The 23515-nt window shown below is 44.6% G+C and overlaps 1 protein-coding gene across 6 annotated transcripts in view; it reads right to left on the bottom strand.

The window, feature by feature from the left end:
• Positions 1-23515, bottom strand: part of SH3KBP1 (SH3 domain containing kinase binding protein 1) — a 317351-nt gene that overhangs the window by 261340 nt on the left and 32496 nt on the right. For all 6 annotated transcript variants that reach the window (XM_036016569.1, XM_036016572.1, XM_028522514.2 and 3 more), the window contains exon 2: positions 4523-4680. In XM_036016569.1, coding sequence (XP_035872462.1) covers positions 4523-4680 — 158 coding nt within the window. The remainder of the gene's footprint in view (positions 1-4522; positions 4681-23515) is intronic.

The raw sequence follows: 23515 nt of genomic DNA on the forward strand, positions 1-23515 counted from the left end.
TCATAAAACATCCAAACTGGAAACAACCCAAGTCACCATCAATACAGGGATGGATAAACAAATTAGGGCATATTCATAAAATAGATCTATACAGGAAGGACAAAGTGCTGATATACACACATTTTGCTGTGTAAAAGAAGCCATATATAAAAGCGAGGACCTTTTATTATTCCATTTATATGAAATTCAAGTACAGGCAAAACTAATCTATGATGATGGACTACCAATGGGAAAGGGGATGACTGGGAAAAGGCACAATGGAACTTTCTGGAGGAACAAAAATAGCAATGATCTGGACGATGGTTACAGAGGTGCATACTTACGGTTAAAACATCAAGCCATACAATTATGACTTTATCATTTTACTCTATGGAAATTTCACCTGAAAATGAATAAATTTTTTAAAAAGGAAAGGAAAGGAAGAAAGAAAGAAGAAAGAAAGAAAGAAAGAAAGAAAGAAAGAAAGAAAGAGAGAGAAAGAAAGAAAGAAAAGTCTTATAAAGAAGTGGGTGGGGAGAGAGGGAGGGAGGAGAAAGGGAAGTAGGATTTGAAAAGATTCTTCTTCCATGTGCCCAGTAAATAAATTAAATAAGAACTAACTACATAAGAAAAAGGAGGGACAAACCTGCAAGACCAAGAGGCCAGCCGGGTACATTTATGTGCGCCAGCAAACCTCAGCCCGAGAGCCGGGGAAGCCCAGGCACCTTCTTAACCATAGGGAGGTCGAAATGGCTAGCATTTTTCCTTTGAGAAACTGAGACAATGCAGAGTTGAGAGTGGACAAGGAACCCCAACACTTTGGGGGCCCATGCTCAATTGGAATGCTAAGGATCCAATACATGAATCAAGAAAATTAAGGTAAGCTCTCTGACAGTGGTAATGCTGGCATAAAAGCACAAATAAATGATGGATTCCACAAGATTACCCAACTCAGTCTGGGGACAAACTATTCTTAGCTAAATAAGGCATGTGTAAACCATTCTCAAAGCTGTGAACTTATGCCAATATGATCATTACTTAAAGATGTATTTTCAGCTTCTAGAATTCTCTATGGCAGTTTTCATTATTGTTAAATTCCACTGCATCCACCCTACTAGATTTTCAATAATAGGCCTACAACATTCCCAGTGGGTGAAGATTTGAAGAGAGACTCAGACATCTGAAAGAACAGAAGTTTCTTTTTCTGCTAAATGTGACAGCCATTAGTGGTACGGCCCCAGCCATTCCTGCCACATCCTTTCTGGCCCAGGAGGAATGAGCTGCTCCAATGAGCATGACTTCCCCTCACTGGAAGTCCTCTAGCTGAGGTGAGATGACAAGTGATTCGGTAAGAACAGGCGCACTCGGGCCAGGGGAGAGGGGGCAGGGCACAGTCAGAAAGTGGCTGGCCACACGCTGTCTCCTTTAATCCTCAGAGTGGCCTGATGGGGTAGTCAGGCTCGGAAAAAAGGAAACAGATGGTACGCTCGAAGTAGGTAACCTGAGGCGCGATTAATAAAGAGACCTTTGCAAAGTGGGTGACGTACAGAGAAACTCCGAGGCAGGAGCCAGGGCTTGAAACAAGGGCTGCCCAGGCCTGCAGGGATGAGAGGAACAGAACGAGAAGGAAGGGGACTTGATGCAAGCAGCCACCATCTGGCAGAGGGACACAGCCAGACTGAGGGAACTCCAGGGCAGGGATCCAGCAGGATAACTCCTGACTGGGCTAGACTCCCTCCCTCCCAGCCATTTTCCACCAGCCTCCCTCTGAGCCAAAGTCCCTGAAAGCCATGGGGAGGAGCCCGCTGAGGTGGCCTAAGGCCCAGCAGGAGGGGAAGGGTGGAGAAAGGCCCCCGTTTGACAGCAAGGAGCCCCTCTGTTCCCTAGCGCTCCATGAGCAAGCCTGCCTGGCTCTTCCTGTGCTGTGCTGCCCTGCCCTGGTGCCCACTGCCCCACACAAACACTTACAGCAGATGCACCCACCTTAATCCCTGAGCAAAGTCCATCTCAGAAGTTCTGAGTCTGCAGATCTGTGGTTGGGCCTACCTTCAACACCGGAGCCAACACCGTAGTCACTTCTCCTTCCCAGGGTTCTCCTCTCTGTTTCCCATGGTCCTCCTCTCCTTCTCAGAGTCCTCTTCTCTTTCCCAGATCCTCCTTTCTCTTTCCCACAGTCCTCTGTCATTCCCTCCTCCTCCATCTTTACCCCAAGTTTTCCCTTTTGATCTAGAAAAACCCTCTTTCCATACCAGAATTTGGTTCACCTTCAAGGACAGTCTTTGCCCCAAAACTGGAGTTTTTGTTGGAAAGGGCAAAAGAATTCCCTCGCATTTACACATCAACAAAGTCAATCCATGGTGGCCCAGACACAATGCTTTCCTGCTCTTCAAATAGGAGAGAGCTGCTAGGTCCAACTGTAGTCCAAGAAAACTGTCTATACTTCCACAACTATTTACAGAAAGCAAGGTTTATCAGCATATACTAACAAAACTCTCCCCAGCTTTCTGCACACACCGCCCAGAAAAAAGAAGAGGAAGAAGAAATGTTAGCAGGATCGATCTAAGGCAAGATTCTGAAGTAAGATTAAACTGGGTTCCTGTTTGCTCTGCACCGGGGGGCTGGCTGGGTTCAGGTAGGGGGCCCAGGTGTTGGCAGCCTGGGCCACATTCCTATTTTTCGTTCAACAACCCCTCTCAATAAAAGGGCCCGTGCAGCCCCTGAGGCTCTTTGAGGGGGACACCTGCTTCTCTGGGCCCACATTCTCCTCACCACCTGCCCCCACAGCCTCAGATATTAAGCACAGTTTGGTATCACTGAAACTACAGCAGGAGCCATGGGGGTAGCTGCACACAGCACTTCCCACTGAGAACAGTCTGCTCTTCTCCAGCGTTGTGTGGAAGTTTACGGTACACAGACTTGTTACACCTTCTTGGTATTTCCCCCAGGGAACAGCCTCCAGGAGATCCATTTTTTTACCCAATTTCAACTATTATTTACAACTGTGCAGTATGTAATTTCTTCTTTTGGACTTTTTTAAAGATGTATTTATTTATTTTTAGACAGAGGGGGAGAAAAAAATCAATGTGGGGTTGCCTCTGGCTCACCCGCTACTGGGGGCCTGGCCTGCAACCCAGGCATGTGCCCTGACTGGGAATCAAACTAGTGACCCTCTGGTTCACAGTCCAGCGCTCAATCCACTGAGCCACACCAGCCAGAGCTTCTTTTGGACTTTTTAAAATTTAAGTTTAGTTGGTATACAACTTTATATTGGTTATATCAGTTTCAGGTGCACAATATAGTGATTTGACATTTTTAGACCTTACAATGTGATCACTACACGTTCTAATATAATCATCTGTCACCGAGCAAACTTACCACAGTATCATTGACTATATTTCCCTTCCCCTTTTCACCCATCCCCCTACCCTCGCCCCTCCGGTAACAACTGTTTCTATGAGTCTGTTTTTGTTTTATTTGTTCATTGTTTCAGGGGGTTTTTTTTTTGGAGTCCTTAACATGAATGAGCTACATGTTTATAATTAATCCTAGATGACTTTGGTAAAGAACAAATTTTTAAACCCTTACTGAAAAAATAGATTTTATTCAATGTTGCACAGCCATAATGAGGAAAAGGAAAATACTATCGGTACTATAAAAAAAAGCGATTACAAAGGTGAAACAGTACAATTAGAATTCTGCATTTAGTTTGACTGCCACTTAAGTGGTCAAAACTAGTTTCACCTCCATTTTGAATGGAATGGCAAAGGGTAAAATCCCTTTACACTAGCGATCTTCAACCTTTTCCATCTATGGTGCACATATACTAATTATTAAAATTCCATGACACACAAAAAATTATATTTTTTTAACTGATCTGACAAAAATAAGTATAGTTTGGATTCATTCACACCAGACGGCTACTGTATAAGCTGTCACTTTTTTATTTGACAATCTAAGGCAGGGGTGTCAGACTCATTTTCACCAAGGGCCACATCAGCCTCACGGTTGCCTTCTGAACGTAATTTCAACTCCTTAACAGTTAAGGAGTAGTTACATTTATACAGTCCTAAAATTCTTTCAGCCCTTTGAAGGCAATCACACGGCTGATGTGGCCCCTGGTGAAAATGAGTTTGACACCCCTGATAAGAGAAAAGAGGTCAGTGCCCCTGACTAAATAGTAAGGTATTGCATGTTTTAAAAATTCTCACAGCACAGCGGTTGAAAATTGCTGCTTTGAACGATCAAAGCAAATAAACAAGCATGTAAATAAACCAGTTTAACAAGCTGTATACTTTCCTAGCATGTTCTAAGTGTCACATAGTTTTAAAAGAGAACATTCTGAGTCTTCAGAAAGTGATTTCAAAACAGGCATTTCTAGCTATCTAGCGCAAAGCTGTATGTGCTCTTCTTGATAGCACACAAGAGATCAAGCTGTCGAGCCATCCCGTCAGAGAGCCCAGGAAATTCCTCCTCAGGTGCCCCCACAGCTTTGGTCAGCAGCACCCACATAGGAGACAGGAAAAGGCTTTCGCTTTGTACTCACTCTTACAAAGTTGTCAGGGAACAAACCTCTCCTGCCGTTGATCTGTCCCTCCCACCAGCCTCCATCCTCCTTCCTGATGTTGGTGATGATCTCACCCACGCTGATAGTCAGCTCATCGTCGTGCTGGGCCTGGTAATCAAACTCCACTATGGCCTCCACTGAAAGAAAGGAACAGGAACAAAAACAAAAAGTGAGAGAGCACCTTAGATCGGGTGTTGGAGAAGTCTGAGGCTCAGCAGCCCTAGAAGGTCAGTAAAGTGAGGGACTTCTCTCTAGCGACACTTAAATAAGAGGGCCACACACACCGAGCTGATTTCAGTTGACCTGAAGCCCATAGCACAGAAACCACCAAGTGCTGGCCAGTGGTCAGGCACAAGCTGAGTAGCCTGCAAGCCTTAGGGCCAGCAGGGGCTTCAAAGGAGAAACTGCACCATGACAGAAGGCCAATGACGTTTGCGCCCCTCCCCCCAGGGAGCCTCGCATCATTTCCTCAAGTATAGAGACTACAGGCATGAGTTTGGTTCTTGGCGCCTCCTCCTTTGCCAAGACTAAGGCTGTGCAAACTACAGGCGATATTAAAACAGTTTATTATCTACTCTACAGAGATGATGGCTATCTCTCAGCAACCACTCGTAATAAAACAGCTAATACAGAGGCCCCACTGGCCAAACCAATGCTTCACACAGCTAATATTTGCAGGCATAACTGCCCTTTCAACAGATCCCAGACAGCAATACAACTTTAAATTGTTCTCCCAATCAATGATGAGTTCTTATCATTGGTAATAGGTGGAGGCAATGGATGATACAGATGAGTCTTCTTGTTGACAAAGCACCAATGCTAATTGGTAGAGCTAACCAAACCCAAGACTGGTTAATTTATCCACAGACGGATTACACAATTTATCTAGACTTTGGGTCTCACCTGACACCCACCTCGATCTACCAGTCCCGTCCTTCCTCCTTTTTATTTGCAGGTTAGTATGAATGAATAGAAGTGAAAATTAGCTGAAACCCCAAGTGGTAAATTAGCAACTTACAAATTACAGTAAAATAATGGAAAAGAAAACATTAAATAAGCTCTTATAGTAAGCACATCTACAAAAACGAACTCGAAATGAATTGCAGACCTAAATGTAAGAGCCAAATCTGTAAAGCTTTCATAAGAAAGCATAGGAGAAAATCTTAGTGATCTTGGGTTTGGCAAAAATTTCTTCAATAGGAGACAGAAAAGCACAAACAACTTTTTAAAATTCAATAAACTGGGGTAGGATTTTCAGGAAAAAGCTTGGTAGGTAAGCAGACCCCTGCCAAATGGGCTTTGCATTCCCATTAGGGATAAATTCCCAAAGTGCTCCCAGATCAGAAGACCCTCTCCATCCAGGAGGGTGTGCTCCTCTGTCCACTTCTAATGGCAGCTAATCCAGACAGTTCATAAGCAACTAAAACTGGAATTTCCTTCCCTAGATCATTCTTTCATCCCAAAATTAGCTGGCTGGCTCTGCTGTCATCAATCTGCCCAGGATGAAGTTGACTTGTGAACCATTCTCATCGCTTATCAACAGAAAGGAAGAGCAGAAGAGCATAAACAAGGCAATGCTTCCTGATCAACCTGACAAGTACAAAGGCAGAAACACTCCAATTTCCTTGTACCATGCTCTACTCCCCAGCAGTTAAAAGGAACCATCAGGCCGCCACAAAGACCAAGATGGCTGGGAGACCTGCCACCATCCTAAAAAACTCCTGGGCCAAGGAACCAGGGCTGGTCACGTCCCTCACCATCAGGGGCCTCGCTATAATTCTGCCCACCTTCAGCCCCTACACCAAGTACACCGCCATGACCAACCAGGTCACACCCTACAACTACCCAGTGCCCATCTGAGATGACGGGGACATGCCCAACGTGCCCAGCCACCCCCAGGACCTCCAGGGCCCAAGTTTGGCACAGCTGAAGAAACCGTGAACACATCCACTGACAGGGAGTAGGAGTAGGTCCCCTTCCCTTGGCTCCTAATAATAATGGGGGGGGGGGGGAAGAGGAGCCACCAGAATAATTGGAACCAGGTCACTTAAAAAACAGCTTTCTTCAAATTACCCAGACATGGGCCTACTGAAGCTCGCCATCAGAACTCAGATTATAGCAGTAAGCACTATGTATGTGTCAGACACTTTTCCTGCATTAGCTCAGTCAATCCTCACAGTATTGCGATGCCCATCCTCCCAATTCAAGAATTGGAAGCTCGGTAAAGCTTCTTTGCTGAGCCAGTGCTCTCCAAAGCGGGATGTGTTCACTGCAGGAATCAGTTGACATGATGAAACACAAAATGAGAACATCTATTCATTTTTATTTTAATTTCAAAAAAGAGAAATAAAACTTCTCCAATATTCCATTTGCCGAATGGCACTGGCTCCTTCCCCTGGCCTCTCAGGCTAGCAGTGAGCTGTGCCCCAAGGGCAGGAGCAGCCCGGCGGACAGCAGTGCTCCTCCACAAGGGTGCTGCCCGCACCGGCTGTCGACCCCACAGAGTACCCTGCAGTTCTGGGAGGCCTCTCGGTAAAGCCTCTTTGTGGCTATTACCTCTTCTAACTAAAATCACCCTCACTAAGTGGGTAAGAGGCTGGAAAAAATCTGTGAAAAGAAAGTAGGGACAGGAGACAATACTCAACATGTGACCACATAAACAAGAAAGAGGCAGAGCTGCCATTTTGGCTCCTGGTGGGAGCTCCCTGCCAGCCACGTTGGGAGGTGAACACAAGGACAAGCCAATCAGATCTGAGAGGGAGACGACCAAAAAACTAAATTGTTAAGACAATTTGTAATATGGATTTTCTTCCACCCTCGATACAGGTGTAAGTTACCTAACTATGATATGGGACTATTGGGATTAGCAACACACCAAGAAAACAAATGTCTTCATTTCTTCACCCATGTTGAAAGACACGCAATAAGCTTGTTTCCCAAAGGCTCACTAAACCTAATAATAAATATTTAGAAGCTTTTTGGGGGCTTTCTGAGTCCACTAGTACAGAAACATGTGCACATAATCCATAAATAAATACATATGTGGAGACAGCCAATTATTTTGTTAATAACAGGTATTATTTTTTGAAAAACAAAAGGCTTGGAGCAGTGACCTAGCACTTGGAGATGAAAGCTCATAGCTTTTCTGACGGGAACAGAAAATCACGGGAAGAGCAGAAGTAGCACCTGGGATGGGCCTTGGGGACAAAAGGGAGGACAGAAAGGCAACTAAGTTGGAATCTGGGCAAGGGTCCATCTAATGAAGCCTGTGTATATTGGAGGACTCAGAACCCCTTCAACTCCCAGAGCACAACCTTGCTTCTTCTTTCCTAAATAGCAAGTTTCATTTTCTCCATTCTGTATGTGGCTCCCCCAAGGCAAAGTTGGAAGAGGACAACGAATCTGCTTCAAGAAGATGGTCACTGAAAAGTAAAAAAGCTGCCGCCTTTTGTCGTAAACTAAAGACAGTCCATCTCGTCTTGCTTCACTCTCCCTCTTCCCAGGGAGCCCAAGGACACACCTTAATTGGTGCCTGCTATGAGTCATGCTAGGAATTAGGGACGGAGGACTCCGGGGTAAATAAAGCATAGCTGCCTAAGTTTTCAGTCTTCCCAATATCCTGTTTGAGCCGGTTTTCCTGATGTAGCCTTTCTTTAAATTCCCAGGCACTTAAGTAATCACGTGCACGTTGCCTGCTTTCTGGTCCCAGCTGGGCCCTAGCTGCCTCTTATCACCTTCCTGGTTCCAGCAGCCCCCAGGTCTCCCTGGCCCCTGGCACTGAGGCAATTCCAGGCTGCGGTGGCTGCACTGTCTCTCTGCCTCCCAGTAAGCCTCGGAATGCCTTCTGGGTACAGATCATCCTTAGTTCTGTCGTGGCCCCCTATGACATGTCCATGACATATAATAGGTGCTCAGTAAAGCTTTAATAAACCAACTGCTCAACTTGCAGTTTATAACAGCAGATAGGTCTCTGCCCAACAAAGATGCTACTAAAATGCCAAGTGTCAATCACATTTTCGAAAATTGAGTCAGATTCTTCAGTTCACTAAGGGAGCTAGCTTGCTATTTAAAGGATCCTGTGGTTAATTCTTTTGTAACATGAATGATCACTTCCTGCTCTACCTTTCCTGTCAAGATGAATTTTTACATATCAGGTTTCTCTAAAAGGAGGAAGCCTATGTATGGCTTTGTTAACAGCTCATAAATTATGAGGCTGTATCTCTCCTAGCCCCTCTAAGGGCTCTTTCCTGTATCCCTTGTAAAGCCTTTAAAAGGTCCAGGACTTTACTATCTACTACAGTATCACTCACCACATGTGGCTATTGGGTACCTAAAGTCTGGCTACTCTGAGTTGAGATGTGCTGTAAAATACACAGCAAGCTGAAGAGACAGATTAGAGGGGAAAAAAGATTGTAAAATATCTCATTAATTTTTATATTGAGTGAATGTTGAAAGGATAATATTTTAGATATGCTGGGTTAAAAACATTGTTCAAGTTAATTTCACTTGTTTCTTTTCACTTCATAAATGTGACTGTTAGAGTATTTGAAATTACTTACGTGGCTTGTATTATATTTCTATTGCACAGAGATGGTTTAGGATAATACTTGGCAGACAGGAGATCAAGACCACGCATTGCACAAACACACTCAAAATCTTCATGAGAACCCATGTGAGAGTCTATGTCCCCCAAACCCATTTCCTTGCCTTCAAGAAGCTGCAGGTAGCTGCGGCAAGGAGAAAACATTACCTAAGATTTTTTAATGGGCACCCTTTGGGCAGCTACCTCTGGGCATGAGCACAAAATTCAAACATTAAGCTAAACAGAATGTATCAGAGGTGTAATTAGGGCAACAGTCAACAAAATTCCATATTTGGACGCCATAAATTACAAAACTTAAGAACATCTCTTTGTCAGAAAAATATCACCCTCTAGCTGCTTGCTGTGCCAAAAGCCAGCCTCCACAAGTTTGCTATATCTACTGTCACTGCAAAAGCCAAAGCCACAGCTAACCGGTGTGTGTGAACAGTCGGAGCCAGAGGAGATAAGAGATGTGCTCTGAAAAGGCAGAATGCTTCAAACTCCCCCATCTCTGACCTCTGACCTCTGCCTTCAAACTTGCTGGAATGTCTCCTCCCCTGAAAGATGGATGGTTTTTAACTGTTGCTTGGCAAAGCCAGCTGCCAAGATCCATCTCAGGCAAACTTCTCACCGTGGCTGTTCAGAGGCCCCACTGGGTCACTTGGCCCCTCCCTGCCTCCTCCCCGCCTCTGTGCAGGGAACAACTTCTCCCCTAGGGCTCTGGTACTGTGAGTTTGTGGTGGCCCACTCCAGTCAGACTGCAAGCAACATCTGAAACACGCCGTGATCTTTCTCGGGATCCCACCCCCCCTTGCCTGGCATCAGGTCCAACTCCATAAATATTTGAACAAACCGCAAAGCACGAAGGAGGATGCAACTTGCCAATTCATTTCCTATGTCCATATACCCATAGAGGGCGGGGCAAAAGCAGGTTTACAGTTGATTGTATGGAAAATACTACAATAACCAATACATAATAATACAAGAATAAACGGTTTCATGTACTCACAACTGGAAACCTACTTTTGCCACTCCTTGTACAGATCATGTCGCAAGCCTTGTAACACAGCTTGAAGCTTTAAGAATTTCAGAAGTAGAAATGTCGCAAATTGCTTTAACACTTATTTCATTTTGTGAATTCTTAAAGAATATATTTCTAATGTCAATGTTTTGTTCCAGTCCTCTGAAGAGAGCATATAAAGTCAAGAGGAATTTTTCACCAAAAAAGATCATGATTGGTGATAGAGACAGAAAGAACATTACTTAACATCTCATCAAATCCTTTTTTTTTTTTAATTTTACAGATGAAGAACTGAGGCCTGGAAGGTCCCATGGCTGAGGTTTAGAGAGAGTGAGAGCTAAGTTATGGCAGCATCAATACTAGGGCTAAGCTCTCCCAAATTACAGTCCAGGTGAGAGAAGAGAAAATCTAAAATAAAAAAAAGAAAAGAAAAACTGAGACAGAGATACAGACTTCCACACCATTGGGGTTGTTTTTCTTTCACATGTAGCATAGTTTCCAGAATACCCAGAAAAAAAATGCACCACTCAGGATCATAGAATAATCTCTGTTCAAATCTAAAGAGAGGGAGAAAACAGAGCAGTGTTGCCTAGGGGTGGGGAGGGGATGGGGACTGGCTGTAAATGGATATGAGAGATCTTTAGGAAGTGATGAAGATGTTCTAAAATTAAATTCTTGTCAGAGTTTCAAAGTGCTATAAATTTACTAAACTCACGGAATTGTAGGCTTGAAATGGGTAGAACTTTATACCTTAATAGAGGTTTTTAAAATAAAAAGTCTATGTGATGTCTACTTTGGAATTTATGGCGACATTTGCTCCTCAAGGTGGTCAACTGTTGTTTGTGCTCCCGAGAAAGACCAGTCCCCATTCAGGGAGGGGAAGCCAATGGAGGGGGTTTCCCCTCCCCCACAATACAGTGGACTCCACTGTCTATCAGCAGGCCCTGCCCTCTGCCAGCACAGAACTCCACTATGTCTCACAGCAGCGACGAGACAAAGACTGGAAATGTCTGCAGCAGATGCCCCCACAGGGCTCCCAGAAGAGGCAGGGATCCCTGGGGCTGTTGGGTTGCCATCTTTCTGCAAGCTGATGCTCCAGCTTTTCCTTCTACCCTGCTGTATGAACCTTCTGGTAAGTCCTCCTCCTTACTTTAGTTAACAGAGGCTTGGTTTCTGTTGCTTGCCACCAGAGAACCCTCATGGATACACTCATGCAGTGACTTTTTAAGATACAGATTCTTCCTTACACACGTCTGCACAAAACCCAGTTCTCACCACCCCATGCTTTCCCAGTGTCGTTAGAGCTGAGAGTTTGGGGACCTAGCTTCCCGGGTCAGGCCGCAAGTACCGTGGCCACCTCCAAGTCCAACAAAGCCGACTTTCACGCCACGATTTCCTTCGGTGTGAACACACCAAGTGGCACCAGACTAGCAAGGGGATCATTCCTCAGGCCTGCATCTGTTAGAAACTGAACATCAGTTTCCCCAAGGAAGACAGGCTCAGAACACAGACCCCCAGTGAACAGACAGCCACGGGGCCTGAACTCTCTCCCTGGGCTGAAAGCGGGACGCTTCCTGCAGGGCTAAACGATGTCTGTAGCAGGCCGGGTAGCAGCTCCCAGGAGTGGGCATCAGCAAGGAACGAGTGAAAGAGATACGTCAGGAAAGAAGAGAAAAAACAAATCCAACTGTGAGAGAGAAAAGGAGGCCCACCACTGTCTCAGACAGCACAAAGGACAGTTCTGTCACTGCTTTCTAGAACAGCCCAAGGAACCTGGGCCTCCCAGTCCATCTGTCCCCTCTTGTCACATCTGTCTAAGCATTTTTACAGAGCGCACAAGGTAGGAGAAGGAACACAGGCGTTGAAGCCTGGTAGGCCTGGGAGTGAATTCCAGCTTAGTCATTTACTAGCTGTTTCAGTTCATTTTCTTTGTGTTTAAAATTGGGAGATGATCTACCCAGTGGGTTACTGCTGGGATGAGGGATGATGCCCATAAACTCCTGTGCACAGAAGCTGCTCCATAAATGACATCCGCCAGTCTCACAGGCAGTCACCATGCTGTGCTGTAAGTGTTTCCTGGGGCCTGCCCTCCCTGTCTGCCTCTTGGAATGGAAGTCTTTAAAGCAGCAGTCCCCAACCTTTTTGGCACCAGGGACCAGTTTTGTGGAAGACAATTTTTCCATGGACTGGGGTGGGGGGCATAGTTTTGGGATGACTCAAACTCATTACATTCAAGCTCAACTCCTGCTGTGCAGTCTGGGTGCTAACAGGCCCAGACCGGTACCAGTCCATGGTCCACAGGTTGGGGGTTCCTGCTTTAAAGGACAAAGCGAAGCATCCCCTCTCCTTCATCTGGTGTCTGGCACATAATAGGTGCGCAATAAATGTTGGTGATTGAGTATGTGTGCTGAGAAGTATCCCTAAAACATAGCTTATCACTCAGCACAATGAAATGCAGTTATAAATGTGGCCTACTTGTTTAATTTGAAGCCTAGGGAAAGTCAAAGGTCAGCATGACAAATATGGCCCACTGGTCCAAGCCTCTCCAGCGCTACTGTGATCAGCCTTGAATCCATTCCCACCTCTGCCAGGACCACTGCCCCTTGACAGCAGAGGGGCACTCAACCAAAGGCAAAGACATGATGCAGGGCCATGGCTGAGTAGCCTGCTCTGTGGACGGGGAAGTGCTTCACAAAGCCCGGGGGATGAGTCCCTCAAAAGCCTACACTTAGAAGCCTTTGCCTCACCAGGGCCTCACCCAAGGAGGCAGGAACAATGAGCTATTAAACACTTCCTGACTAAAATTAACCCCTGCAAAACTAATGCACAGCTCTTTTAAGAAGGTGCACTAGATAGACTGGATAAAAATAACTTGGCTAGAAGAAGACTTTTTAAATAAAATGAAAGCACAGAGAAAGTGTGTAGATGATTTTTCAGAGGAAAAAAACTAGCAAAGAAAAAAGACAATTGATTGTAGTTGACTAAACCAACAGAGAATGGCCCTATACAATAAGCATGGAGGGAAAGTAAATTGCATGTCAGAAAATCAATTTAATAAAAAGTCACTTAAGTGTAAATAGTTGAGCCACTTAAAGAAAACATAACCTTCTTTCCAAGTAGTCAACAGAAAGGACATGAGTGTTACTTCACATAAATATTTGATGGTTTTAAGTAATTTGATGGCCTGAAGATAAGTAGACATAGTATTCTTTTTTTCCCCTCACTTTATAATGACAGCCTGGTTCTCAGGCTCAAAGAAGGCTCCAACATGGGTGCCTAATTAGAAGATGGCCCCCATTTTTCTCAGTGAGAAGATCCAAAACATGTTGGGCCAAACTTTAAAAGACAAGAAGAAACAGTCAAAAATATCTGCCTTATACCAGGGGACTTCCGGCAAGATGGAGGCATAGGTGGACGCACCGTACCTCCACGCACAACCAAGATTAGAACAACAACAATTTAGAGGCAGAATAACACCCAGAACTGACAGAGAATTTATCTGAATGGAAGCCGGACAGCCAAGAAGTTGAAGCAGACCCATTCATCCAGACTGGTAGGGGGCTGAGAGGAGGAGCGGGCGCGGGTTGCAGCGTGCAGACATCGGGGAGAACTGGGCGCATAAGGCAACGCAGCGGTGGACCCTGAGTATGCAAGCGGCGGCTGGCGGACCCAGTGAGGTGGCACTGTGGACCAGGGCAGAGCGTGCAACCCAGGATCCCAGAGAAGGGACCAAGATCCCAGGAGAATGGAGCTTCCGCCATTGTTCCCTCCTGCGCCCGCCCCCGCTCCCACATACAACGTCACAATCTAGCGACTGGGGTGCCCAGCCCAGGGGAACACCTAAGGCTCCGCCTCTCACCGTAACAAGAGTGACCAGACCCGAGAAAAAAAAAAAAAAGGAAAGAGAGAGAGAGACATGTGTCCAACAGAAGAACAGATCAGTCCCCCAGGACTCATCCTTTTGAGCGACCCAGAAATAGCCAATCTATCAGATACACAGTTCAAAACACTGGTGATCAGGAAGCTCATGGAATTGGTTGATTTGGGGTGCAAATTAGGTGAAAAAATGCAGGTTACCATAAAAGAGATGAAGGAAGATGCACGGAGAACCAAAAGTGAAGGTAAGGAAACTGGGACCCAAAACAATAGAGTGGACCAGAAGGAAGAAAAAAACAATCAAGCAGGAAAGAATGAAGAAATAAGAATTCAAAAAAATGAGGAGAAGCTTAGGAACCTCCAGGACATCTTTAAATGTCCCAATATCCGAATTATAGGGGTACCAGAAGGGGAAGGGGAAAAGCAACAGATTGAGCACATATTTGAACAAATAATAAAGGAGAACTTCCCCACTCTGGCAAAGGAAATAGACGTCCAAGAAATCCAGGAAGCTCAGAGAGCCCCAAAGAAGTTGGACCAAAGAAGAAACACACCAAGGCACATCATAATTACATTAGCCAAGGTAAAAATGAAGGAACGAATCCTAGAAGCAGCAAGAGATAAGGGGACAGTCACCTACTGAGGAGTTCCCATCAGTCTGAGGAGTTCCCATCAGACTGTCAGCTGATTTCTCAAAAGAGACCTTACAGGCAAGAAGGGGCTGGAAAATAATATTCCAAGCCATGAAAGACAAGGATCTACATCCCAGATTCCTCTATCCAGCAAAGCTCTCATTTAGAATGGAAGGGCAGATAAAGTGCTTCTCAGATAAGGTCAAGTTCAAGGAGTTCATCATCACCAAGCCCTTATTTTATGAAATGTTAAAGGGACTTATCTCAGAAAAGAAGATAAAGAAAAAACATGTATAGTAAAAGGACAGAAAACTCACAATTATTAACAACCACACCTAAAGCAAAACCAAAAGAAACTAAGCAAACAACTAGAACAGGAACAGAACCACAGAAATGGAGATCACATGGAGGGTTAGCAACAGGGGAGTGGGAGGAGGAGAGGGGGAAAAGGTACAGACAATAAGTAGCATAGAATGTAGGTTGAAAATAGATAGGGGGAGGGTAAGAACAGTATGGGAAATGTAGAAGCTAAAGAACTTATAAGTATGACACATGGACATGACTAAAGGGGAGGATATGGGTGGGAGAGGGTGTACAGGGTGGAGGGGAGTGAAGGGGGGAAAATGGGACAACTGTAATAGCATAATCAATAAAATATATTTTAAAAAAAAGAACAAAAGGCTGACTATCCCTCTACGTAGGGAAAATTTTTCCTGGCTTTGGACTCGGAAAACTTGGTCTTTCCTGGGTCTTGAGCCTGCTGGCCATTGGACTGCAAATGGGATAGTGACTCTTCTGGTCCTCAGGCCTGAGGACTTGGACTGGAACTACACCGTCAACTCTCCTGGGTCCCTCACTTGCCAACTCATCTTCATACTATTAAATATTAATATATATAATTATATAATCTATATCATATATACCTATTAAGTATGCTATTGTTATAAAAAATATATCTGCTTATACCACCCTGGCTGGTGTGGCTCAGTGGATTGAGCACCAGCCTGTGAACCAAAGGGTTCTAGACTGTTCAATTCCCAGTCTAGGGCACATGCCTGGGTTGTGGGCCAGGTCCCCAGTAGGGGGCATGTGAGAGGCAACCACCACACACTGATGTTTCTCTCCCTCTCTTTCTCCTTCCCTTCCCCTCTGTCTAAAAATAAATAAATAAAATCTTTTTAAAAAATATCTGCTTCTACTATATTAGTTTAATTAGAGATAACATAAAATAAAATAATTAGAAGACATTGCCCCACACACAACCCTCTCATTTCATGAACCAGTTTTATTCGACAGACATTGCATGGATGATTAAAACACATTTGATTATGGACAGAGTGCCTAAAACGTTTGCTTTTTTTCTATGAAATTAAGTCACAAAACCGTATAATACAACCTACTTTGTGAGGACTATAATAGTATGGAGAGAGGTTGGGGAACCAGCCTTATGGTTGGACATGTATGAAAAGAGAGAGGCAAAAGTCTTGCTATTGATTGCAGCGTAGCTAAGCTGAATCAGCTCTAAGAGCCAAGAATGTTTAAAAGAGTAGGGAACCAGGTCAAAAGGAGGGAAGTGAAGAACAATTCCACAGAAAACCACGGTCAGTCTGCCCAGTGGGGGTTGGGGGGTAAGGGCTGAGTCACTGCATGGCCTTCTGTTAACAAGAGACACACTGTCTGGTAAGAGAGAAAGTAGACAGAGGTGACAGGAAACCACGGTGAGCCCTCGCTGCCTTTTCTGGTAGATTCAGTGTCCCTGCTCAGCCTTCATTTATACCCATTGGCATAACAATCTTGCCCAAGTTTGAACCCCAGGAAGGCAGAAGGGAAGGTTAAAACTGAAGTTTGGGGGCCTCTGTAAAGAAAAGTCACGTTGCCCAATGCATTTTCCTCCCTCGAGTACTGAGCCCGCTGCTTCGCCCCATCAGGCACTCAAGAAATACTTCCTTATCAAAGCAAGGCAGTTATCAAAGACTAAGCGTTATGTGAAAAGAATTCAGAAATGAGTAAGAAAAGACTCCCACTAGCCACACTTACTGATACACATATAGGGGACGATATGCATATCAGTAAGAATAAATGCAATGGATTGAAATACGTCAAATAGGTTTGACATCTCAAATTGATATGCTACGTGGTCCATGTTGCACAGGTTGCACATGTTGCATGACATTTTTGTTAAAAAAAAATCAATGGTCACCTTTTGGGGATGCTAGGGAACTTACTGTTCTAAAAGCTGGCAGATTAACAGAAAGAATCAAACATTTGTCCTGCCTTTCCCATGAGATTCAGGATAACCAATAGTCAATGAGGAGAAATTTCTCTTTATAGGAGAAATTTGGCTAATAATGGAAGACAGAATGAGAGAATTAGACAATCAACATTTTGCAACCTCTAATGTAATCAAGGACCTGGGAAATGGTCACTAACGGCTGCTAACATTACAAAAAGACAAACAACCACACTTCAAGAGCCTCATGTCAGAAGGAAGTACGTGTCACCCCATAAAGCATTCTTGCCAAAGAACGAAAACCTGAGTGGGATCAAACCTCTGGATTTACTGCCAATTTCTGAGGAATACAGGGGCCCAAGAATATGTTAGATGGTACCCTGAGGTGCAATGAAGAAAATACAGACTGCAGGCAACTCCACCAGCAAATGACTTAGTTCCTTCAACCAAAACCTAAACTGCAAAGGAAAAAGGAAAGAGACGTGGGAACCTCGGTTAAAAGAGACTCCGAGACAACCAAACAATTACAAAGTATGGGCCTTCCAAATCAAGATCTTAACAAACGCCTATAAAAATATTTTAACTGTGTGTAATAATTGGATGTTTGCACTGGATGTCTGAAGATAAGGAAACATTGTTAGTTGTTGCAGATGGAAAAATGATATCGTATTTATGGTTTTGAAAAGAGTCCTTATCTTTAAGAAATACATGCTGAAACATTTCCGGATTGTTCAAATGCTCTCCGTGTGCAAGTAGAAGAATAATGTTCCACACTGAACCTACAAGATGAAGAGAAAAATCGTACTGCTGGTGTAACTTGAGCTGGCGCAATCCGTAGTTTCACAAGTGATTCAGCTAACCCTGTTGTGCACAGCAGGGCGCCTGAAAAGGAAGATGGAGTTTTTAAAGACGGCAAGGTATTAAAAGTATATGCATGCCTGTATGTGTCTGTGTGTCCCCACACCTGAATTTTTCTATTAAACGCACTCCCTGCAAATATCTTTAAATAAAGAATTGATCCAAAAGTATATTTCCTTTTTAGTGCTACAGTTGATTCCCTGTGAATAATTTTAAAATTTACCTCAAGTAATCAATTTGTGATTATCTCCCTACATGACAGGCAATATAAAAGAAATCCTAAAGCAACTGGAACTTAAGCTGTGTTTACTGTGGAGTTTGTACAATGCTTACTCCTAACTCCTTTGTTAAAATATCCTTTTAGCTACCTAAAGAAAGGTAATAAGCAACAAGTGCGATCCAAAGTGTGTTCTCTACCACATGTCCATGAGCGTGGGCCTCAGAACAGAGCTGCAAGGCCACCTCCGTGAACGTTCAGAATTTGGATTTCTTTTGGTTGGTGTGTGTGTGTGTGTGTGTACATGTGTACACAGTGAGGATATAACTTTATTTTTATTGTTCACGTGTTATGCCTTTTTCTTTTTTCAGCTTCAGTGAGATACAATGGACACATAACAGTGTGTAAATTCAAGGTACAAATGCAATGATTTGATGTGTTTATATGTTGCAATATGATTACCACAAGGTTAGTTAACACATCCCTTGTCTCACACAATTATCATTGTGTTGAGGTGGTGACAGTGGTGACAACATGTAAGATCCACTCTCTTAGGAACTTGCAAGTATACAATACAGTACTGTTCATTATAGTCACCCAAGTCCCCCAGAACTTATCTTAGGACTAGAAATGTGCACTCTGACCAACACCTCCTCATTTCTCGCACCCCTCGGCCCCTGACAACCATCACTCTACCGTTTCTATGACTTCAGCTTTTCTAGATTCCCCGCATAAGATATAGGCCAGGGGTGTCAAACTCATTTTCACTGGGGGCCACATCAGCCTCGCCATTGCCTTCAAGAGGCCGAATGTAATGTCAACTCCTTAACAGATAAGAAGTAGTTACATTTATGCAGTCTTAAAATTATTTTTGGCCCTTTGAAGGAAACCTCGAGGCTGATATGGCCCCGGTGAACAGGAGTCTGACACCCCTGAGATAGACCATATGGTATTTGTCTTCCTGTCAGACTTATTTCACCTAGCATAATGCCCTCAAAGTTCATCCATGCTGTCGAAAATCACAGGATCTCCTTCTTTTTATAGCCAAGTAAGATTCCACTGTATATATAGACCAGATTTTCTTTTTTTCTTTTAACCAAATGTATTGGGGTGCCCCTGGTTAACAAAATTATACAGGTTTCAGGTGCACGGTTCTACAACACACCATCTATACACTGTATTGTGTGCTCACCACCCTAGTTCCACATTTTCTTTACCAATCATCCACAAATGGTGAGCCATACGTAAGCCACGTCCATGTGTTAACTGTTGTGAATAGTGCGGCAACAAACAGAGGAATGTAGGTATCTTTTCGGGATACTGATTTCACTTTGTTCAAATATACAGCCAGAAGTGGGATTGCTAGATCATATGATACTTCTATTTGTAATTTTTTGAGGGATCCCCATACTACTTTCCATAGTGGTTGTACCAATTTAGATTCTGATTCTGGGTTTCTTGACCTGAGTTTTAGATGAGGAATGCTGTACTTTTGGCTGTTGAGGTATAAAATATTGGGATTATGGCTTTTAAAAGAGCACACATCTTTAAGAAACAAGTGCTGGAATATGGTAGATCACCTGCCTAGCCCTCAGCACCCCTCTCTCTGAGAGCTGGCCCCTCGGTGGCAGGGGCAAGTCTCGATAGCATCTGTCCGTACCCCACTGGTACTCCCAACAGCCTCACTGCTCAGCGGCAGGCCCTGGCCTCACGCAGGCCTACTGAATCAGAAGCTGCAGTATAACAGGATCCCCAGAGGCCTGACACATACAGCGTCATCTGAGACGTGATGACCTGTATCCCACGGGTTCCTCACCCAGGTGTCAGAATCACCTGTGCAGCCTCCTCCTGCCTCTCTCCCCCAGCCTGGTCCACATCAGAATGGGGGGTCCACGTGTAGATTGAAGATAGTCCTGTCCGTGACTCTCTGTACCTCCACCACTCTCCTAAACCCCATTGTAGGAAGGAGGAATATAAGTCTCCATCGAACAATGGGGTGGCAGGGTGCTCACAATCCCAGGCCTAATGATTTCTGAGGCACTGGTCAAGACTATGAGCCTACAGGTCTGCTGAAGTCCCACCAAAAAGGCGGCAGCGAGCAGGTCCACATTAACCCTGGGAGGATGGCCCTTCCTCACATTCATGGGGTGGGGGAAATTCACCTCATCCTCACTTCAAATGAAATAAAGAAACCACACACTCAACCAGTCTGTCTCCGTGAAAGGAGATGGAATTCCAAGTCCTTCTCACAGATCTAACCACATTGCACTGTGGCCCACATCCCCCACTAGAGTGAAAGCTATAGGAGGGCAGGCAGCATGTCTGCTGTGTTCGCCTCTGGAGACCCAGTGCTGGCCTAATGCCTGCCATATGACAGGAACATAAACCTTTGCTGAATGAAAACAGTCTTCATTTCTTAGGTGCTAGGTGTCTTTATCCTCATCACATCATTAAACTTTAACAACCACTGTGTGGCACATTCTACTTTCTAAGATGGCTGCAGCAGTCCCTGCCTTCTGTCATGCTCTTCCAGAATATGACCCCAGCTACCAACAGGGGAAGCCTAATCTCCCTCGCAGGGCCTTTGATTCTGGGCGGGCTTGTGAACACTGCGACCAGGAGAGTGCAGGCAGGGGGTGCAGTGCAACTTCTGAGGCAGGGTGACAAAAAGCTAGTATGCAGTTTCCAACCCACTTGCTGGAATACCCGGAAGACCACCACACTGTAAGGAGGCTGTCATACTCAAGGCCCACATGCAGGCACTCCAGCGGGCCACCCAGTTGCTGAATCACCCAGCCCACAACATGTGTCAGAGCCTTTAGTTGATTCCAGGTCCCCCAATGTTGAGTCACCCACCGCCCCCCCCTCAGCCTTCAAGTCTTTCCAGCTGAGGCCCCAGACACTGTGGAACGTGGCAAGCCATCTCTACCATGTCCAGTATAAATTCACAAAATCCGTGAGCATAATGAAATGACTGTTTCAAGGTGCAAAGTTTAGAGTGATTTGTCACACAGCAGTAGTTAACTGGCGCATGCTCTATGAGGTGCCTATTGCTGGCCCTAATTTGGAAAGAATCCGGTTCCCAGAGAGACAGATATCTTGTCCAAGGGTGGAGAGCTGATATCCCAGCCCCCAGCCAGTCTGGACTCAGAGCCTCTCGTCTTGCCCCTGTTCCTGCTCATATTTTTTTTTTTTAATCAAGGAAGGTTTTCCAAGATGTAAGCTTCAGATACTGTGACTGCACAGATGAAAATCTGAAAATAACCGAAGGGCCCATGTGAACACAGGTAGTACACTCAAATATAAAACCAGGCAAATTAGGCCAGCCTGCCCTTATCAATTCTCAGCTGGCATTTCTCAGACAGAATGGCTCTTTGATCCAGTATTTATTGAGAGTTTGGGGGAACAGGGGCACCAGGCTAAACAACAGGAATGTGAGTCAGGGGACCAACATGACACATCAGGAAAGGATGACAAGAGAAGAAAGGATATTTCTTTCCCTGACATTGGATGAAAGGAAAATAAAAGGGGGTAAGTGAGCCAATAGCAATACAGAGGTATAAAGGTGGGAGTGCACAAAGAAGCTGACCCCTTCTCTAACATAGGCATCAGGGTTATGTGTTGCTGAGGGTCAGGGGTGGGAAGAGCATCTGAGGACCTTGAGAAACAGTCTAAAAGAAGCTCAGCATAAAATGCACTATGGAATTTTCTTTTGCATAGTGTGCATGTGTGTGTACAAAGGGCTGGGTAAGAGGTAAGTGAAAGCATTCATGGGTGGCTATAAGGACCCAACAGAATGGGCAACAGCCCCTTGGCCCATCCTTACCACCTCTCCAGAGCCCACAGCAGGGCCGGAGTCAAGTACCACACCGGCACCCCAGGGCTGTGCCCAGGCAGGAGAAGAAGGACTCAGAGCTGAGCTTACTGCCTCTAGCAACTGATCTAGGGAGAGTGGGGGAGCTCAGTGCCTGCCAGGTGCCAAGACAGCAGGATACAGACTGTGGGGGGCAGTGATGGAATGCAGGAGATGGTGGCAAGTTACAAAGGTATGATGACTGGCCAGCTGCACAGGGCTGGGGATCTGGAGGGTGGAAGCACACCCTGCAAGGACATGTGCAAGGAGGTGTGCAGATCCAGGTAAAATGGGGGACAGAAGCTCTAAAGGAAAGGCAGAGACTAAGAAGTGGCCAAGTATGGGGAAGGGGAGAGGTGGTCTCCTCCTTTCTTACTTCCTCCTTCCCAACATCTCTCACCCACACGTTTCTTTCCAGAATTCCTCTCTCAAAAGACTCTCCAGAACACTGCCACCATGGAAAGGGAGATTGCCTATCCATACAAATCTCCCAGTGTTAGTGGCCTTCAAAGGATCTCAAGGTTAAACGTCTGTTTGGAAATGACAGCACTTCTTCAAACAGGCCTAGAACTAGCACTATAAGAAATAAATAATCTGGATTCACTAGTCTGCAAGGGGAATGTGCCTCAATAAATGCTAACATCCTCTTGGAGGTCAACCACGTAATAGGTCTGGAATCAATATTTATTGTAAATGAATTTTCTCTTCGGAAAAAAAAAAAAACCTGTTTGGGGAAAGTTTTCATTCTTGATGCTGGAAATTCAGAGGATCTCAACCTGGTGCAGGTTAGACATTGACAACCTCACTTACATTTATACCCACCTCCCAGCCCAACTCCAGCTGCATAATCCTGGTCTACACCGCCCCACACACTTTTCTCTGAGGGTGCCATGTATGTTCTCGTACATGACATCTGGTTCCTTACCCCTTTCATCACAAAATGTCCTCCAGCTTCATGGTTTGAGGTCAACTTCAACCCCCGTTTCAGGCTACCCACAACTACATTCTCAGACTTACTAACTACAGAGTTACTGACTAAATCACTTCTAATTATTATACCCTGCCTGGTAACATCTTTTGAAATATTGTCTTTGACCAGGAGTTGATAAGTTTTTTCTTCAAGGGCCACATAGTAAATATTTTAGGCTTTGTGGACCATATATTCTGTTGCAACTACTCAACTTTGCCATAATAGCGAGAAAGCAGCCATGGACAATAGGAAAATGAATGAACATAGCTGTGTGCCAATAAAACTTTATTTATGAAAATCATCGGCAGGCCAGATTTGGTCTGTACCCCATAGTTTGCTAATCTCTGTCTTAGACTGTTATTTGGAACTCTTATTATCTCCTAAACTATATATCTTATCTCTAAAACAAATGTAAGTTCCTTAAAGAAGGAACAAGGTATATATTTTCATTTACTCTGAGCCCCTACCTGGCATAGTACTACACAAACAAGGAATATGTAAAATTTTTGACTAAGCATTTGAGTATTCATTGAGCAATGTGCCACATACCATAATTGGACCCCTTTTTTGTCATTTAAGTGTGTACACTGATGCGGCAAACATTAATTTCTAACGAGTACTCACTTAATTGAATTGTGTGTCATAAAGTACAGTGGCACCTCAGTACTCATTGTTAATTCATTCTGGAAGTTGTAAGGAGTGCCAAAACCGATGAGAGCCGAAGCCAACAAGT

The sequence above is a fragment of the Phyllostomus discolor genome, chromosome X (genome assembly GCF_004126475.2).
Source record: "Phyllostomus discolor isolate MPI-MPIP mPhyDis1 chromosome X, mPhyDis1.pri.v3, whole genome shotgun sequence".
Classification (NCBI taxonomy): domain Eukaryota; kingdom Metazoa; phylum Chordata; class Mammalia; order Chiroptera; family Phyllostomidae; genus Phyllostomus; species Phyllostomus discolor.